The sequence below is a fragment of the Myxocyprinus asiaticus genome, chromosome 5 (assembly GCF_019703515.2).
Source record: "Myxocyprinus asiaticus isolate MX2 ecotype Aquarium Trade chromosome 5, UBuf_Myxa_2, whole genome shotgun sequence".
NCBI lineage: Eukaryota > Metazoa > Chordata > Actinopteri > Cypriniformes > Catostomidae > Myxocyprinus > Myxocyprinus asiaticus.
This window is the reverse complement of record NC_059348.1, coordinates 54,840,764-54,858,750: the sequence shown is the minus strand read 5'-3', so window position 1 is coordinate 54,858,750 and position 17,987 is coordinate 54,840,764. Positions and strand designations below refer to the sequence as shown.

General features: G+C 39.2%; 1 protein-coding gene across 2 annotated transcripts; it reads left to right on the top strand.

The window, feature by feature from the left end:
• The first annotated feature begins 5,063 nt into the window (after positions 1-5,063).
• mbd3a (methyl-CpG binding domain protein 3a) lies at positions 5,064-15,700 on the top strand. Of its 2 annotated transcripts, none has more exons than XM_051698686.1 (7): positions 5,064-5,168; positions 6,831-6,987; positions 8,817-8,954; positions 10,459-10,549; positions 12,064-12,241; positions 12,453-12,599; positions 14,607-15,700. In XM_051698686.1, exons 1-6 carry the CDS (start codon positions 5,155-5,157, stop codon positions 12,595-12,597), a joined length of 723 nt encoding a protein of 240 aa, XP_051554646.1. In that variant the 5' UTR covers positions 5,064-5,154; the 3' UTR covers positions 12,598-12,599; positions 14,607-15,700. The 2 variants fall into 2 exon arrangements, with proteins under 2 accessions (XP_051554646.1, XP_051554645.1); XM_051698685.1 differs by having other exon boundaries at positions 5,077-5,264.
• Positions 15,701-17,987: the final 2,287 nt, after the last annotated feature.

The following is a 17,987-nucleotide window of genomic DNA, read 5'->3' as shown; positions in this document are numbered from 1 at the left end:
TCTCAAAAAATTAGAATATGGTGACATGCCAATCAGCTAATCAACTCAAAACACCTGCAAAGGTTTCCTGAGCCTTCAAAATGGTCTCTCAGTTTGGTTCACTAGGCTACACAATCATGGGGAAGACTGCTGATCTGACAGTTGTCCAGAAGACAATCATTGACACCCTTCACAAGGAGGGTAAGCCACAAACATTCATTGCCAAAGAAGCTGGCTGTTCACAGAGTGCTGTATCCAAGCATGTTAACAGAAAGTTGAGTGGAAGGAAAACGCGTGGAAGAAAAAGATGCACAACCAACCGAGAGAACCGCAGCCTTATGAGGATTGTCAAGCAAAATCGATTCAAGAATTTGGGTGAACTTCACAAGGAATGGACTGAGGCTGGGGTCAAGGCATCAAGAGCCACCACACACAGACGTGTCAAGGAATTTGGCTACAGTTGTCGTATTCCTCTTGTTAAGCCACTCCTGAACCACAGACAACGTCAGAGGCGTCTTACCTGGGCTAAGGAGAAGAAGAACTGGACTGTTGCCCAGTGGTCCAAAGTCCTCTTTTCAGATGAGAGCAAGTTTTGTATTTCATTTGGAAACCAAGGTCCTAGAGTCTGGAGGAAGGGTGGAGAAGCTCATAGCCCAAGTTGCTTGAAGTCCAGTGTTAAGTTTCCACAGTCTGTGATGATTTGGGTGCAGTGTCATCTGCTGGTGTTGGTCCATTGTGTTTTTTGAAAACCAAAGTCACTGCACCCGTTTACCAAGACATTTTGGAGCACTTCATGCTTCCTTCTGCTGACCAGCTTTTTAAAGATGCTGATTTCATTTTTCAGCAGGATTTGGCACCTGCCCACACTGCCAAAAGCACCAAAAGTTGGTTAAATGACCATGGTGTTGGTGTGCTTGACTGGCCAGCAAACTCACCAGACCTGAACCCCATAGAGAATCTATGGGGTATTGTCAAGAGGAAAATGAGAAACAAGAGACCAAAAAATGCAGATGAGCTGAAGGCCACTGTCAAAGAAACCTGGGCTTCCATACCACCTCAGCAGTGCCACAAACTGATCACCTCCATGCCACGCCGAATTGAGGCAGTAATTAAAGCAAAAGGAGCCCTTCCAAGTATTGAGTACATATACAGTAAATGAACATACTTTCCAGAAGGCCAACAATTCACTAAAAATGTTTTTTTTTATTGGTCTTATGATGTATTCTAATTTGTTGAGATAGTGAATTGGTGGGTTTTTGTTAAATGTGAGCCAAAATCATCATAATTAAAAGAACCAAAGACTTAAACTACTTCAGTCTGTGTGCACTGAATTTATTTAATACACGAGTTTCACAATATGAGTTGAATTACTGAAATAAATGAACTTTTCCATGACATTCTAATTTATTGAGATGCACCTGTATATATAATATACAGCTCTGGAAAAAATTGAGACCACTGCAAAATGATCAGTTTCTCTGGATTTACTATTTATAGGTATGTGTTTGAGTAAAATGAACATTTTTGTTTTATTCTATAATGTACTGACAGCATTCCTCCCAAATTCCAAATAAAAATATTGTCATTTAGAGCATTTATTTGCAGAAAATGACAACTTCAGAGCTCAAATAATGCAAAGAAAACACGTTCATATTCATTTTTAAACAACACAATACTAATGTTTTAACTTAGAGTTCAGAAATCAATATTTGGTGGAATAACCCTGATTTCCAATCACAACTTTCATGCATCTTGGCATGCTCTCTGCCAGTCTTTCACATTGCTGTTGGGTGACTTTATGCCACTCCTAGGGCAAGATAGTGTAATTACATTTCTTTGAAAACAAAGATGGAACCCTCAATTTTATGTTTCGGGTCAAATTTGACCGCACAGATGGAACGAGGTTCAAGGGTTAAGCACATTTGCCCCCAAATTCTCAAATGCATTTATTTAGTTTTGATCTTTGGATGAAATGTGACTGGGACAACTTTTTGACAGGTTTTGTGGAATTCTCCAAATGTCAGTTATCTTTTGTTGACTGGTTTTATGTTCATCATCTTCTGCCATCTTCAGGGTGCCCACGCTCGCACTCTGGGGTGGAGTCGGAGGTGTAGCTCTTGTCCACTTCACAGACTGGCGGCTCTTCTTGGACTACATTCCCTATGTTAATGGAAAGTTCAAGAAGGAAGAGTAGATGTCCAGTAGGTCTGTCTTCAGTGCTATCTTCATAAAGTTTTTGGTGTGTTTTAATATCGCAGATTTTGTCCTAAATGATAAAAAACATACTAGAAATCTCACCTGACCATTCAGACTGAAACAAAGCATTTGCAATAATCTGATTTTGAATGTGGTTTGGATCATGTTTGTAAAAATCTCAGTTCATGTTTTGATTATATTTCATTTAGAATTATAAATCTTTTTTTTCCTGTTCAGACAACAAAAACTAAATTGATATAAATTGGATTTTTACTGCATGTCTAAACTAAATGTTGTTTCTGATGTTGTTGACACTTTTTCTTATCGTTGATCACTTGACTGTATTTTCCTCTAGTTTGGAAGGATTGAAAATGGAGACGATTGAAGACACCATTCTGCCATGTGAAATGGACTAGTGAATCAACCTCCCATTTGTTCATCCACGTTAATGATATTTATTTTTCGAGCATTCGATCCAATTTTTTCTTGTCATGATTTTTCAGTGTGGGTTGTGCTCACTAAAAGAGTAAGGTTTCACAATAGAAATTAATCGCATATTAAACTGTCACATTGAATAAATGTATTGCAGAAAGTTATGATTTCTTGGGCTCACGTTTGTTTGTTTCCATTGAAACCTTCTGCCTGGAATAAACACTGCATTGATATATAATCCATCAAATCAGTGGTGTTCTTTTGCGGACCTGAACTTTTTTATTTTATTTTATTCTGTCCATGTCAACTGCTTCATAGAAGGTTGGCTGGTGGTGCTTGTAAAATAGAACAAAAACAAAATAATACAATTAAATTAAATTGAGTTTGACTTGTTATATTTTGTGATATCCATAGATATGGGCTTCCCAAACTGAACTTGTCCTAATACACATATAACAGGAGCCAGCTGGTATGTGATAGCTGTGCGGTATGTAAACGCTGTAGCCTTTAGCCTCCTCGTTAGCATGCCTGCCTCCCCATGCCGGAAACGCTGGTTTAAATCCTGTTCGGGTCGGGCAGGACCGGTTACGGTGGTGCCGTGACCCGGATCGGAGTGAGTGTAACAGGAGCCAGCTGTGCAGTATGTAAACCTCACTCCCCTGGCCTCAAGAGGCACACTAGCGAGTGATGCTAGAGGCTTTAGCTTTTAGCATCCTCGTTAGCACGCACGCCTCCCATGCTGGAGACCCCGGTTCAAATCTCGCTTGGAGTGGGTTGAGCATGACTGGTTACACACTCACCTGATTCCATCATCTGGGGGGAAAAAATAATTAAAAGTAATTGTTTATTTATTTATGTATTTGCCTACATTCTTTCTATACATGGCTCCCTGATTTATTTCAAGTTGGTAGGGAGGGTGTTTTATAAGTTAGAAGATTCTATATAATTACATCCTCAGAGTTGAAGTCAAATGTGTTTTCAGGGCTTTGTCTTTTAAAGTCGAAATAGACTAAATGTAAATGATTTTGCGACTTTAAAGATGAATTGCAAGTTGACAAGGAGTCGTGTGTCAGAAGGTTGTTAGGGCATGACTTTATATATATACAGCCAGCTCTGGAAAAAAGAGACCACCGCAAAATGATCAGTTTCTCTGGATTTACTATTTATAGGTATGAGTTGGAGTAAAATGAACATTTCTGTTTTATTCTATAATGTACTGACAACATTTCTCCCAAATTCCAAATAAAAATATTGTCATTTAGAGCATTTATTTGCAGAAAATGACAACTGGTCAAAATAACCAGTTTTTTCAGAGCTCAAAATAATGCAAAGAAAACAAGTTTATATTCATTTTTAGTCAACACAATATTAATGTTTTAACTTAGAGTTCAGAAATCAATATTTGGTGGATTAACCCTGATTTTCAATCACAGCTTTCATGCGTCTTGGCATGCTCTCTGCCAGTCTTTCACATTGCTGTTGGGTGACTTTATGCCACTCCTGGTGCAAAAATTCAAGCATCTCGATTTTGTTTGATGTCTTGTGGCCATCAATCTTCCTCTTGATCACATTCCAGAGGTTTTCAATGGGGTGCAATTCTGGAGATTGGGCTGGCCATGACAGGGTCTTGATCCGGTGCTCCTCCATCCACACCTTGATTGACCTGTCTGTGTGGCATGGAGCATTGGCCTGCTGGAAAACCCAATCCTCAGAGTTGGGGAACATTGTCAGAGCAGAAGGAAGCAAGTTTTCTTCCAGGATAACCTTGTATGTGGCTTGATTAATGCATCCTTCTCAAAGATGAATCTGCCCGATTCCAGCCTTGCTAAAGCACCCCCAGATCATCACTGATCCTTCATTTTACTCAAACACATACCTATAAATAGTAAATCCAGAGAAACTGATAAATTTGCAGTGGTCTCAATTTTTTCCAGAGCTGTATATATATATATATATATATATATATATATATATATATATATATATATATATATATATATATATACACATACATACAATCTATTATATTCACTTGATTCCATTATCTGTTGAAAATTGATAATAATTTGTTGTTAATATGCTTTTTGATACAGTCATTGAATCTTTCACTGCAAGAGTCCCCGTGCTATTTAGAAATGACTCATAATTTATGCTTTTATATTACTATATATGGTAGCAGTTTAGTGAAATGCAAGACAATAAAAAAAGATTCAAAGCCGAATAATAATAATAATACATTTCTCTATTCACTGAGTCGATTCTGACTGAACTGTAAGATCCAGTTCTTTGAATCAAACCACCTCCACCTCATGTTTGACAGCGCTCAGCTGTGAAATAAATAATTGTGCCTCCCCAGAATTATAACAAAACATGTTTTTAGACTTTGTCCTCGTTAAATAATTATTTCAGTTGGCTTCAGTATAAAGGATTGCTCGACTCTGCAGATGAATGAATCGCGAGTCGACTCCCAGTTCACAGGGAGTCGTGAGGTGAGCGGACAGACTGCAGCGATCAGCCGCTTTTGACCCCAAACAGACTCCAGGGAACATGGAGAAGAAAAGGTGGGAGTGCTCGGCTCTCCCGAATGGTTGGAAAATGGAAGAAGTGACCAGAAAGTCGGGCTTGTCCGCGGGGAAAAGTGATGTCTATTATTTTAGGTACTGCAGCGGGATTAGCCGAAGTGCAGCGAGCCAAGACACAAAACTGTATTTATATGTTCGTTTACAGTGACTAAATAGGTTTATGTCGCTTGAACGAGTCATTTAACACGTTATCATACTCGTTTAGCTGTTGTGTGTAGTACGAAAATTAAAATAATTGTGTTTTGGTTCTCACGTGTGTTAGCAATGAGCGCTAAGTAGTGTTAGCAGCTATGCTAACTTTTTAGCATCGTTTTATGCAAGTTATAATTGTGTAAGTGCTATCTGAACCGTCCAAAAATCAGCGTAAATAGACAGCACTGCTCTTGCTATTGGATAACTTTGTGTTTGTGATCATTTAGTGAATTAGGGAACAATGCTTAATTATTTAAAGTATAGATTTAGAGTAATGCTTATTAAACTACTTGGTGTACCACATAAATACCATGGTACTAGGAGTATAATAATTATTCAGTACCATGGGACCGCCACTGTTCTGCGTTTGTTTTTGTTTTTGCATTTGCATGGCTGCCATGGGATTCTTTCTAGTGCAGCTATATTTAGTGGTGTTGTGTTTCTTAACCCTTGTGCGACCTTCGGGACATTTTTGTCTTTTTCATTATTTTCTTTATCATTTTGGCTGTGTTAATGCCAACGGAATACATTTCGCCAAAGGTGTGTATTTTTGGGGGGAATTTTGATATTTCAGCCTCAGTTCCTATAACACATCTATAATACACTGTGTACACAAAATAGTTACACTCAGGACCTTCAGGACAAAATGTAATATTTGATCCCGGTGCCATTAAAGCATAAAATCATGAATTCTATGATATTATGCTTTCATTCCGGTGCCCTGGCTTCAAAATGAAAATGCTTAATATTTTCCACCAGATGGCGCCATTTTTCTCATGTTTAGCCTATGGAGCAAATACATGCTTTTCCCCTATTTTCTGTTTGCTGTATTATAGAGCACTGCAGGCCAATTGAATAAATGATGCAGATAAAATTGTGTGTGTGTGTGTGTGTGTGTGTGTTGGTATGGATGTCAGAGCGTGTTTTGTATGTGTGTTGAGAAATGTGTGTGTGTGTGTGTGTGTGTGTGTGTGTGTGTGTGTAAAAAAACAAAACAACAGTGGCATTATGTAAACAAACTGGCATTTAAAGGGTTAAAATCCTGAAAATGAATGAATATTTGGTAGTTATGATCAGGACTGATGTTGGTTAGAATAGTGGAAAATAATAGTAATATTATTATTATTACGGAAGTTTTTTGACGTGGACCTTTTGTCCTCTAAGGACCTCTGAGTAACTTTTTTAAATTGATGCACAAGGGTTAATACATTGATTTACTCATTCTGTCCAACATTACTCCCAAATATGTGTGGTATTTAAAAAGGACATCAATACTTAGAGACAGTGCAGTTTGCTTTGACTAAGAAAAATTAGCAGGATTTTATATATAAATGCATATACTTTTCTTGTGAAAACATGGACGTCTTTGAGTTGTAGCTAACAGCTTAGAAGAGCTGTTGTCTGTCTGGTAAATAAAGAATATTTCTTGAACTTCCTTTTTATCCTTAGTCCAACGGGAAAGAAGTTTCGGAGTAAGCCGCAGCTGGCCCGTTACCTGGGAAACTCCATGGACCTGAGCTCCTTTGATTTCCGCACGGGGAAAATGCTTATGAGCAAACTAAACAAGAACAGGCAACGGACACGCTGCGATCACAATCAAAGCAAGGTAAACACTAGTGACCAAATGAAGCATACTAGTGGTCGACCAATATATCGGCGAGGCCGAAAAATCAGATGATATTCTGACTTTTTTAATTATCGGCATCGGCTGATAAATTTTCTTGTTTGGACGATTTTTTTGTTGAGGGCTCCGAAAATTGTCTGCTTGCATGTGAAGCGACTGAGACATGTAAATGACCAGTCACAGTTCATTCTGTTGTTAAGTGCCATCATGTTACTACAATAATAGACCAATGTGCAACACAGTCTGATTTAAACGCTCCGCATATCAGAGCCGCGTCAGATGCGTTTGAGGTCGTAATTTTAAAGTGCTCATCTGTATCATTCTCCCTCTCTCTCCTCAACAGTTCCCTGTAACTTTTAACTGTCTTGTCTAATGATAAAAAGGCAAATATCAATAAAACTAATATCATATACCGTCTGCAAATATGCGCATATCTCGTTTAAACAGATGTAATAAACCAGCCTCACAAAACTTGAGCAGATCTAGCATCCTGTGGAGCGCTCATTTATTAACCTCTAAAGCACGTATTCTATCAGCCTCTCCTCGACAGTTCCCTTTAACTTTTCTAATGATAAAAGGCAAATATTAATAAAACTAATATCATATACCGTCTGCAAATATGCGCATATCTCGTTTAAACAGATGTAATAAACCAACCTCACAAAACTTGTGCAGATCTAGCATCCTGTGGAACGCTCATAAATCTTCCTCTGAAGCACGTATTCTAACAGCCTCTCCTCATCAGTTCCCTGTAACTTTTCTAGTGATAAAAGGCAAATATCAATAAAACTTCTATTATACACCATCTGCAAATATACAGATATCTCGTTTAAACAGATGTAATTCACGAACAAATCACGATGGTCGGTGGTCACAATCCAAGCAGGCGATTCAGGCCTTTTAAACTGTCAGGAGATTGCTGCTGTTCACTGGATCCGCACAAGCACGTGAGTGCAACCAAAGTCTTCCTAGCAAGTCAGTCCACTTTCGGCCATGTTTGGAATGCTCTCGGGAGGCTAATTCCAGTCATGACAGTGCTGCTCCTATCTGCTGGGGAAAGACCGAAATCCCAAATCAGCAATAAAATCTGACAACACTGGTATCATAAATGGTGCTTCTTTACCTCAGATTACGCTAAAGAACGCAATTTTCCCAGTTTTAAAGCTAATGCGCGTTCTCGAATTGATTGACGAGTTGATCGAGGTGATTGGCTCTTTTACCTGTAAGGCAGGACTTCCTATCTACATCCATTGACCGTTGTTTGCAGTTGGGCGTTCTAATTTCTCCCATTTGTTTTAATAGAAGTGGCCCGTCTCCGCTAAATAGTCTCTGGTGCAACTTCAAAGTAAAAGTGCTAATCTCAGTTGCCTCCGCGTCTGAGACCGTCAATCCACGCATCTTATCACGTGGCTTGTTGAGCGCATTACCGCGGAGACATAGCGCATGTGGAGGCTTCACACTATTCTCCGCGGCATCCACGCAGGACTCGCCACGTGCCCCACCGAGAGCGAGAACCACATTATAGGGACCACGAGGAGGTTATTCCATGTGTCTCTACCGTCCCTAGCAACCGGGCCAATTTGTTTGCTTAGGTGACCTGGCTGGAGTCACTCAGCACACCCCGGATTCGAACTTTTGACTCCAGGAGTGGTAGTCAGTGTCAGTACTCGCTGAGCTACCCAGGCCCCCCAATTCTGCATCTTTAATGTTTAAGCCAAATTAAATATTTTGTGTTTGCTTTCAGTATTATGCTGTTAGAGTCTGAAACGGCTGCCTTTAAGATGCTGTAAAGATGGCTGTTTTCTTTCTAGGGTAAGCCTGATCTGAACACGTCACTACCGGTTCGACAGACAGCGTCCATCTTCAAACAGCCGGTCACCAAGGTTACAAATCACCCCAGCAACAAGGTTAAGACAGACCCTCAAAAAGCTGTTGAGCAGCCCAGACAGGTAAACTTAATGTTTTTCCAAAATGGACTTTCAGAGTCCCATTAAAGGAATAGATCACCCTCATGTTACTTAAAACGTGTTTAATTTTTTAGGGCTATCAATCGATTTTAAGAAATATTAATTGAAATATAGCTGCCATCAGCAAGCATTTAAGAGCCTTAAAGCACATATGCAACAGATTTGAAGTATTAAAGGGATAGTTCTTCAAAAATCTTCATTTGGGTTCTACAGAAGAAAGTAAGTCATACACATCTGGGATGGCATGAGGGTGAGAAAATGATGAGAGAATTTTCATTTTTGGGTGAACTATCCCTTTAATTAGACCTAGATTAAATTGTTTTACATCTAAAACAATGTCAAAGTGCCTTAATTTTCAGCCCCATCAGGTAAGATAGCACAGAGATATGGCATTTTTTACATTCTTGACTGTTATAGCGCCACCAAGAGGCATATGTGCACTATTTTTTTTACTATCTCCTCAGATTGACCTCCTACATAAGTGTACCAAATTTGGTGAAAACATCTAATTCCTTTCAAGAGTTATAATCGTTTAAGTAAAAGTGGCCACACCCGCTACCTACGTTTTGGCGTACCTTTGCGACGATGAATCGAAAGTTCAAACTTTTTTTTGATAATTATTGATATTGGGACTCCAGTGAATCTTTCTGCACTGGTATGCTTCTGATCGGGCGAAAGGCCTGGGATTAGTTAGAAAAAGTAGGTTTTGCAAACAATCCAGAATGGTGGAAAATCTAGTGGGCGGGGTTAAAATTCCCCCAAAATATTTGTCTTGACCCAAGGAATCACAAGAAAAAAGATTTTGTTAAGTAAGCCTTATGGTTCAAAAGTTATGGCCCAAAACGCATTTGGCTTTATTATAGCGCCCCCCATAGGCCGATTGGGGCGAGTTCACGCGTATGGTTATCCAGCGAGAGTTGCGCTCCATCCAGCTGTGTTTGAACGCAAGAACGTGTTCGCATCATGTGCTGTCACTAGTGCTTTGTGCTCTATACAGCTGGAGTTTCGCTTTATGCCCCCTGCTGAAAACAGGTGGTACTTCAAGCTTAAATTGCTCCAATGGTTGGAATAGTCCATAGTAATGCCCAGAGACATGATTAATTGTGTAATTATTTTTTAGCTCAGTATTTGTTATATAATTAATCACATTGAAATAACACATACAATCGACAGCCCTAATAATTTTATATTTCCATGGAAAGGAGTTAGCAGAATGTCAGTCTGCTCTTTTCCATATTACAAAGTGGATGGTGAATAAATTGCAATCTGAATTGTATTATGTCTAGCTATCGTATCTGCATCTGCCATTCAAAACCAAAATCAGTGAAGCGCTCATGGTGACTACAGCTGTTAGACTCCAACAAGGACAAAAAAGTACCATCAGTGATGTAAACGCATAGAAACGTTTTTTTCTTTCTTCATGCAGTCAGGGTACATTATATTATTTTTTTGCAGTGTAATGATTTTTATCCTGTTTAATTCACAGCTGTTCTGGGAGAAAAAGCTGAGTGGACTCGATGTGTATGATATAGCAGAGGAACTGGTGAAGACTATGGATCTTCCTAAAGGTTTGCAAGGTAATAAAATAAAGGTAGTTCTCAAGAACTCAAAAGACGTTTCGTAGAAATTGACGAACAGACCCAGAAAGCACATACAAGATGGTTTTCATACCGGGCACGTGTGCTGCTGTCCAAATCTGAGTTTAATTGTTCCTGGCGCCCCTGCAGAGTTGGTCTTGTTTTAGGCTCTTTAGATTCTGTCGAGCCCCGGTGCTTTTCTATCATCATCTTGTGTCATCACAAATGTGCACATGATGGAGAACACATCGCAGGTTGCTTTATCTGTGTGGTTTTTATTCATTTGGTGTCATTATGCACACCAGATTGTACGACATTTGCACCTCTGTGCGTTGCATGCCATAATTCGGCACATATGCATGTCCAGGAGAAGGCGACTATATCTGATGCTCACAAACGAGGAGTCTGCTGGTTGCTAGCAATGTATTTGCCCTGTCCCTCATGGAGCAACTGATGATGTTGCACGCTTAAATAGGCAAAAACGCACGCGCAAGTTATTTTACTTCCTGAACAAGTGCGAACTGAGGACAGGTTGCTGACTCACTCATGCGAACTGCGCCAAAGTTCCATTGCAACTGAACACAGACCGCCTCCTACAAGTCATCTCGAGTTCGGTACCACGGTCCGCTCCCCGGTCCACAAAACAGCTTTCATGTTAACAATTATTCATTTGAACCATGCTGCATTTCGGATTAAAGTGTGAGTGTGAACGCCCCCTAAAACGTTTCTCTGTTTGAGCCCTAAAGCGACATTTTGCATGGGTTCATGCATGGATGTTTAAATTGAAGGAATATTCCGGGTTCATTTATGGCATACGATTGATTATCACAAACATTTATTTCGACTCGTCCCTCCTTTTCTTTAGAAAAAGCAAAAATTGAGGTTACAGTGAGACACTTACAGTGGAAGTCAATGGGGCCAAATGTCCAAATTAAATGAAACCAGATGCAGTTTATTGTGCAAACAAAGTCCTGATAATAACTAGAACAAAAAAACGAAATTTGGTAGATGACGCAGGACTCATTATAAGTAAGCATGAACACCAGTACTCTCGATGTGTCTTCACTCCCAGGTGCTCTCACAAACAGTGAGCAGTAATTCATCAACGTAGATCATCAGCGATCGCTTGTCCGCATGTAATCTGTGAACCGACAGGGGATTCGTGGTATGATTCACTGAGAAGTGACTCCGATTCAAACTGCTAGCCTGAGCTCATTAAAGCGACCCAGTTGTAAGGAGTCACTTGCTCGTGAATCGGACCTCATGGCTGTTTGTTGTTGCGTGCCGTGAGCTCATCTCAACTGAAAGAGTGAAAAGTGCTGTGAGACACACTGGTGCACGCTCTAAAAATGTAAATAACTCACTTTTCCAGACTGTCGCCAATGACGACTAGGTTTTAAATGAATGTTGCTAACATTTATTTTTTGTTGCATTTGTGACCATTTTTGTCGCAGTCTGGAGCCCTGAAATATGCACGGTGTAATGTAATGTTTAAGTGTCCTTCTCAATTGCAGGCGTTGGTCCGGGTTACTCGGATAAGACTCTTTTGTCGGCTCTCGCGAGTGCTCTTCACACCAGCTCAAATCCAATCACAGGCCAGCTGTCTGCAGCGGTGGAGAAGAACCCTGGAGTCTGGCTGAACACATCACAGCCGCTCTGCAAGACCTTCATGGTCACTGATGAAGACATCAGGTAGATGCAACCAGCTCTGGGCTTTCATGAAGTTTTTGTAAAAGTAAAGTGGTTGATTTTTAGTTGTTTGGTTATGAATAAAATGTGCCATGATGCAGCTGACAAGGTAGGCAGCTCACAAGGTTTTGCAACAGAGCCGTAGTGAATGTTGCATTATTTTATGGTTCTTTGAAATGTACTGAATCATTGTATCATTGTGCTGCTGCTACAGGAAGCAGGAAGATCTAGTGTATAACGTGAGGAAGAGGCTGGAGGAAGCGCTCGTGGCAGACATGTTGGCGCACATAGATGAAGCTGCTGTTGATACCAAATCACTGAAGGACGAATCCACCGATGAGGAGATGGAGACTGTATAACTGTAAGAGAAAGTCATTTCAACACATCAGTTAATGAGCTGATTCTTTAATTAGAGAACTTTTCTATCCATTCAGATGATTTTAAAGAAAAGCATGCTTTAAAAAGAATCATTCTTGTTTTTAAAGGTTGGATAATAATAGCTTTAACTTTTTATTGTTTATCTTAAATGACTTTTTACTCTAATACATTTATAAAAAGTGCTAAAATGATGGAAATGCTATTTTGCACCTTTCCTTACAACAATGTTTTCACTTGTTTTCTTTTGTGTACAGTTTATAATTTTCACTTCATGATCTAAAAGAAGCTTATGAAGGTGTCATTGCCAAACAGGTTCTTATTTAGGAATTAAACATTTCAAAAAAATATTTATTTTATTGATTTTAATACATTTAAAGGTAATTGGCTGCTAGGCAGATCTTTACGGAAGCCCGTTTTGTCCATGGTTTATCACTTTTTTTCTGTCTTGTTTTCTCGTGATCACGACTTAATTTTCTCATTTGTTCTCGTGATTTCAACTTAAAGTTCCCGCGAGAAAAAAACCCTTTGGCGCCTGGAGCGGCTCATAACGTCACAGTCACAACATCATCTGTTTATTGCAACAGTATGCTTCTCTAGGTCAAGGAGATGGATTTTAGGGGGCTTGTAACATTTCATTAAAATGAGACTGAAATGTGCTTATGTGACTGTATTGTGTTCAAACTTTAACTAGAATTTGCTTCTTTTGAACCACATACCGAAGCAATCACGTGATTTTCAGACGAATGAAGCTTTGGACGTCACAGATCACGTTTTTTTCCCAAAATGAAGCTCCGATAAAGTTCTTCATTGGCACAAAGCAATTTCAGCTGCTGTCAGGCCTTGATTAATGAGACGTGACGCGCTCCTGCTCCTCTGACAGTGTAATACAGAATGACGTCTCTGGAATTTTTCTGCATTGATTTACACTTAAGTTGTGTTCACGAGAAAACAACTTTTGTTATGTTGAGATCACGAGAAAACAAAACCATGGACAAAATGGGCTTCCATAGATCTTTATTCCAACATGCGAATAATGTTTTAACCTGGTTACACCGAGAAATTTAATTTTCTCCCCAATTTGGAATGCCCAATTCCCAGTGCGCTCTAAGTCTTCTTGGTGGCGTAGAGACTCACCTCAATCCGGGTGGCGGAGGACGAATCTCTGAGACTGTCAACCTGTGCATCTTATCACGTGGCTTGTTGAGCGCGTTACCGCGGAAACATAGTGCGTGTGGAGGCTTCACGCTATTCTCCGCGACATCCGCGCACAACTCGCCACACGCCCCACCAAGAGCAAATCACATTACAGTGACCACGAGGAGGTTACCCCATGTAACTCTACCCTCCCTAGCAACCTGGCCAATTTGGTTGCTTAAGAGACCTGGCTGGAGTCACTCAGCACGCTCTGGATTCGAACTCGCGACTCCAGGGGTGGTAGTCAGCGTCAATACTCGCTGAGTACTCAGGCCCCCGAGAAATAAAATTTTTCAAGGATTTAAGTGGTCAAAAGTGCCCCTAATGAAAGAATCACCCAAAGTGAGGGGCCCAGGTAGCTCAGCGAGTACTGACGCTGACTGTCACCCCTGGAGTTGCGAGTTCGAATCCAGGGCGTGCTGAGTGACTCCAGCCAGGTCTCCTAAGCAACCAAATTGGCCCGGTTGCTAGGGAGGGTAGAGTCACATGGGGTAACCTCCCCGTGGTTGCGATTAGTGGCTCTCTTGTGGTAAGTTGTGCGTGGATCGTGGAGAGTAGCATGAGTCTCCACATGCTGCGAGTCTCCGCGGTGTCATGCACAACGAGTCACGTGATAAGATGCACGGATTGACGGTCTCAGAAGTGGAGTCACTACGCCACCATGAGGACCTACTAAGTAGTGGGAATTGGGCATTCCAAATTGGGGAGAAAAGGGGATTAAAAAAATTAAAAAAGAATCATCCAAAGACATGTTAGTGGTGTTTGATATTAATGCAATATCTCTGTTCGTCCACAGGGTCATCAGTGTCGAGTAGAACAACCTGGATTACAGTATTTTTACTCCCAACACCAAAAGACGCATTCACACACTGAAGCTGATCCCTATGCAGAAAACAAAACCTTCCTTCTCTAAATCAGCTGTGAAGCTCATATTTTACCCTTAACCCTAAAAAAAGTGCATTCTGTCTAATTTTTTTTTAGCCAGATTATTTTGTTTGGGATTGAGAAGAATTAGATGAATGCTGGTTAAATGTCTCTTTCACTATTTGTCCATGAAACTGACATTTGTGTTTAACAGCATGACTTACTTGGTTTGAGTGATTTTTCTATACTGTCAACAGGTTTTCTCCATGTTTTTACTTGGATGTCATATACTAAGTGTTTTTGATTTTTCAAATCATGCTAGCCTGTAACAATTTTTTACACATTTTGTTTTATGAAATAAATGCCATGTTTTTATGATTATCTTAAAGACATTTGATAGCTAGTACAAATATGGTGCTCATTTATTTTCATGGTTACTTTATATTTTAGCATGCAGTGTTTAGACATAAGCTTTTACATTGGTGCTTTTTATGTTTGTTTTCCCTCCAAGCTATGTAGCAATGTTTCTGTCATTGTATAGCTCACATAATTGAAAAGGAAGAGGTAGTTTACATCAGTTGTAGAGTTATCAGTTTTAGTTCATTTTATCATGACATTAGAACAGATCAAATCGTTTTTGATTTGACATGACTTCTTGATGTGGACTGAAAATCAGTCTATTTCAATTACTGTGCAGAAATGAGCATGATACAGCTTTTTTATTATAATTATTATTTCTCCAACGTGTTAAATTCATGCTCTTGTGAGAACACACTTTCCCTCTCATTCTTTGCATAGTTTGCATTTGGTTCTGTTATTTTCACACGATCATGGTTAAATATAGATGGTTTTATGTTCTTGTGTCATTGTGCTCTCATGAATTCACATTAGGTGGGAGGGGGGTGTATTTTGTATTTTAAACTTCTTTTTTTTTTTTCTTGAAGAAAGCATAGAGAAGGACTGAGGGGAAAAACTCAAAGCTAAATAATACTTTTGTACATTTTGAAATTAAAGTTTTTAAACACATTCTGCTGTTTGTTTTCTTCACTTTCAATGTAACATAAGACAACAGTTCATTGATTATAGGATATGTGAAGTGTAATAATAATAATACACCTTGGGAATGTTCTGTTTATGTTCTATATTTTTATAACCACACAGCTAACGTTAGCATATGGTTGCCGTTAGGTTACTTTTTGGGAACAAATTCCTAAGGTTCTTGGAACATTCTCTTTAGGTTCTATTTTTGTATAACCACCCAGAAAAAAACGGAACGTTTCCCTAACGATAGCCTGTGGTTGCTGTATGGTGACTTTTTGGGAACCAATTCCTAACATTTTAGGAACTTTCTTTTTAGGTTCAAATTTTTTTTAGAACCACCCAGCAAACACAGAACGTTCCCCTGACGTTAGCATATGGTTACTTTTTGGGAAGCTATTCCTAACAATCTTGGAACATTCTATTTAGGTTCTATTTTTTAGAACCACCCAGCAAACACTAAACGTTCCCCTAACGTTAGCATATGGTTGACGTTTGGTTACATTTTGGGAAGCTATTCCTAACATTTAGGAATGTTTTTTTAGGTTTTATTTTTTATAACCACCCAGCAAACACAGAACATTTTCCTAACGTTAGCATATGGTTGCTGTATGGTTACTTTTTGGGAACCAATTCCTAACATTTTAGGAATGTTTTTTTTAGGTTCTATTTTTTATAACCACCCAGAAAACACGGAATGTTCCCTAATGTTAGCATATGGTTGACGTTTGGTTACGTTTTGGGAAGCTATTCCTAACATTTAGGAATGTTCTTTTTAGGTTCTATATTTTAGAACCACCCAGCAAACACAGAACGTCTCCCTAACGTTAGCATTTGGTTGCTGTATAGTCACTTTTTGGGAACCAAATCCTAACATTTTAGGAACTTTCTTTTTAGGTTCAAATTTTTTTATAACCACCCAGCAAACACGGAACGTTCCCCTAACGTTAGCGTATGGTTACTTTTTGGGAAGCTATTCCAAACATTCTAGGAACTTTCTATTTAGGTTCTACTTTTTATAACCACCCAGCAAACACAGAACGTTTCCCTAACGTTAGCATATGGTTGCTGTATGGTGACTTTTTGGGAACCAATTCCTAATATTTTAGAAACGTTCTTTTTAGGTTCAAATTTGTTTTATAACCACCCAGCAAACACAGAACGTTTCCCTAACATTAGCATATGGTTACTTTTTGGGAAGCTATACCTAATGTTCTTGGAACATTCTATTTAGGTTCTGTTTATTAGAACCACCCAGCAAACACTAAACGTTCCCCTAATGTTAGCATATGGTTGACGTTTGGTTACTTTTTGGGAAGCTATTCCTAACATTTAGGAATGTTTTTTTAGGTTTTATTTTTTATAACCTCCCAGCAAACACAGAACATTTTCCTAACGTTAGCATATGGTTGCTGTATGGTTACTTTTTGGGAACCAATTCCTAACATTTTAGGAACTTTCTTTTTAGGTTCTATTTTTTAGAACCACCCAGCAAACACAGAACGTTTCCCTAATGTTAGCATATGGTTGCCGTATGGTTACTTTTTTGGAACCAATTCCTAACATTTTAGGAATGTTCTTTTTAGGTTCTATATTTTAGAACCACCCAGCAAACACAGAACGTTTCCCTAATGTTAGCATATGGTTGCCGTATGGTTACTTTTTTGGAACCAATTCCTAACATTTTAGGAATGTTCTTTTTAGGTTCTATATTTTAGAACCACCCAGCAAACACAGAACGTTCTCCTAACGTTAGCGTATGGTTGACGTTTGGTTACTTTTTGGTTACCAATTCCTAACATTTTAGGAACGTTCTTTTTAGGTTCTATTTTTTAGAACCACCCAGCAAACACAGAAATGCCCCTAATGTTAGCGTATGGTTGACGTTTGGCTACTTTTTGGTTACCAATTCCTAATGTTCTAGGAATGTTCTCTTTGGATTCTAGTTTTTATACGTCTGGGGTGGCATGAGGGTAAGTACATTTTGGGGTGAAGTGAACTATTCCTTTAAGACACAAAATATGTAAGCCATTGGATATTGATATTCAGCCATGTTTGATCACATAATTACATTGTCAACATGATCTGGTATTGACTGAAAGCCTACAAAAGTATCCCCGAAGATTTTTCATAGATGAAAAAACCATCATATCACCCAGTTATGTCAGGTTTAATTCTATTCTATTTATTAAATAGCATATTACACATTTAATTCAACAGAGAACCTCTTTTATTCGGGAAAAAAAAAACATTCGCCCCAGAAGCGTAGAGCGCG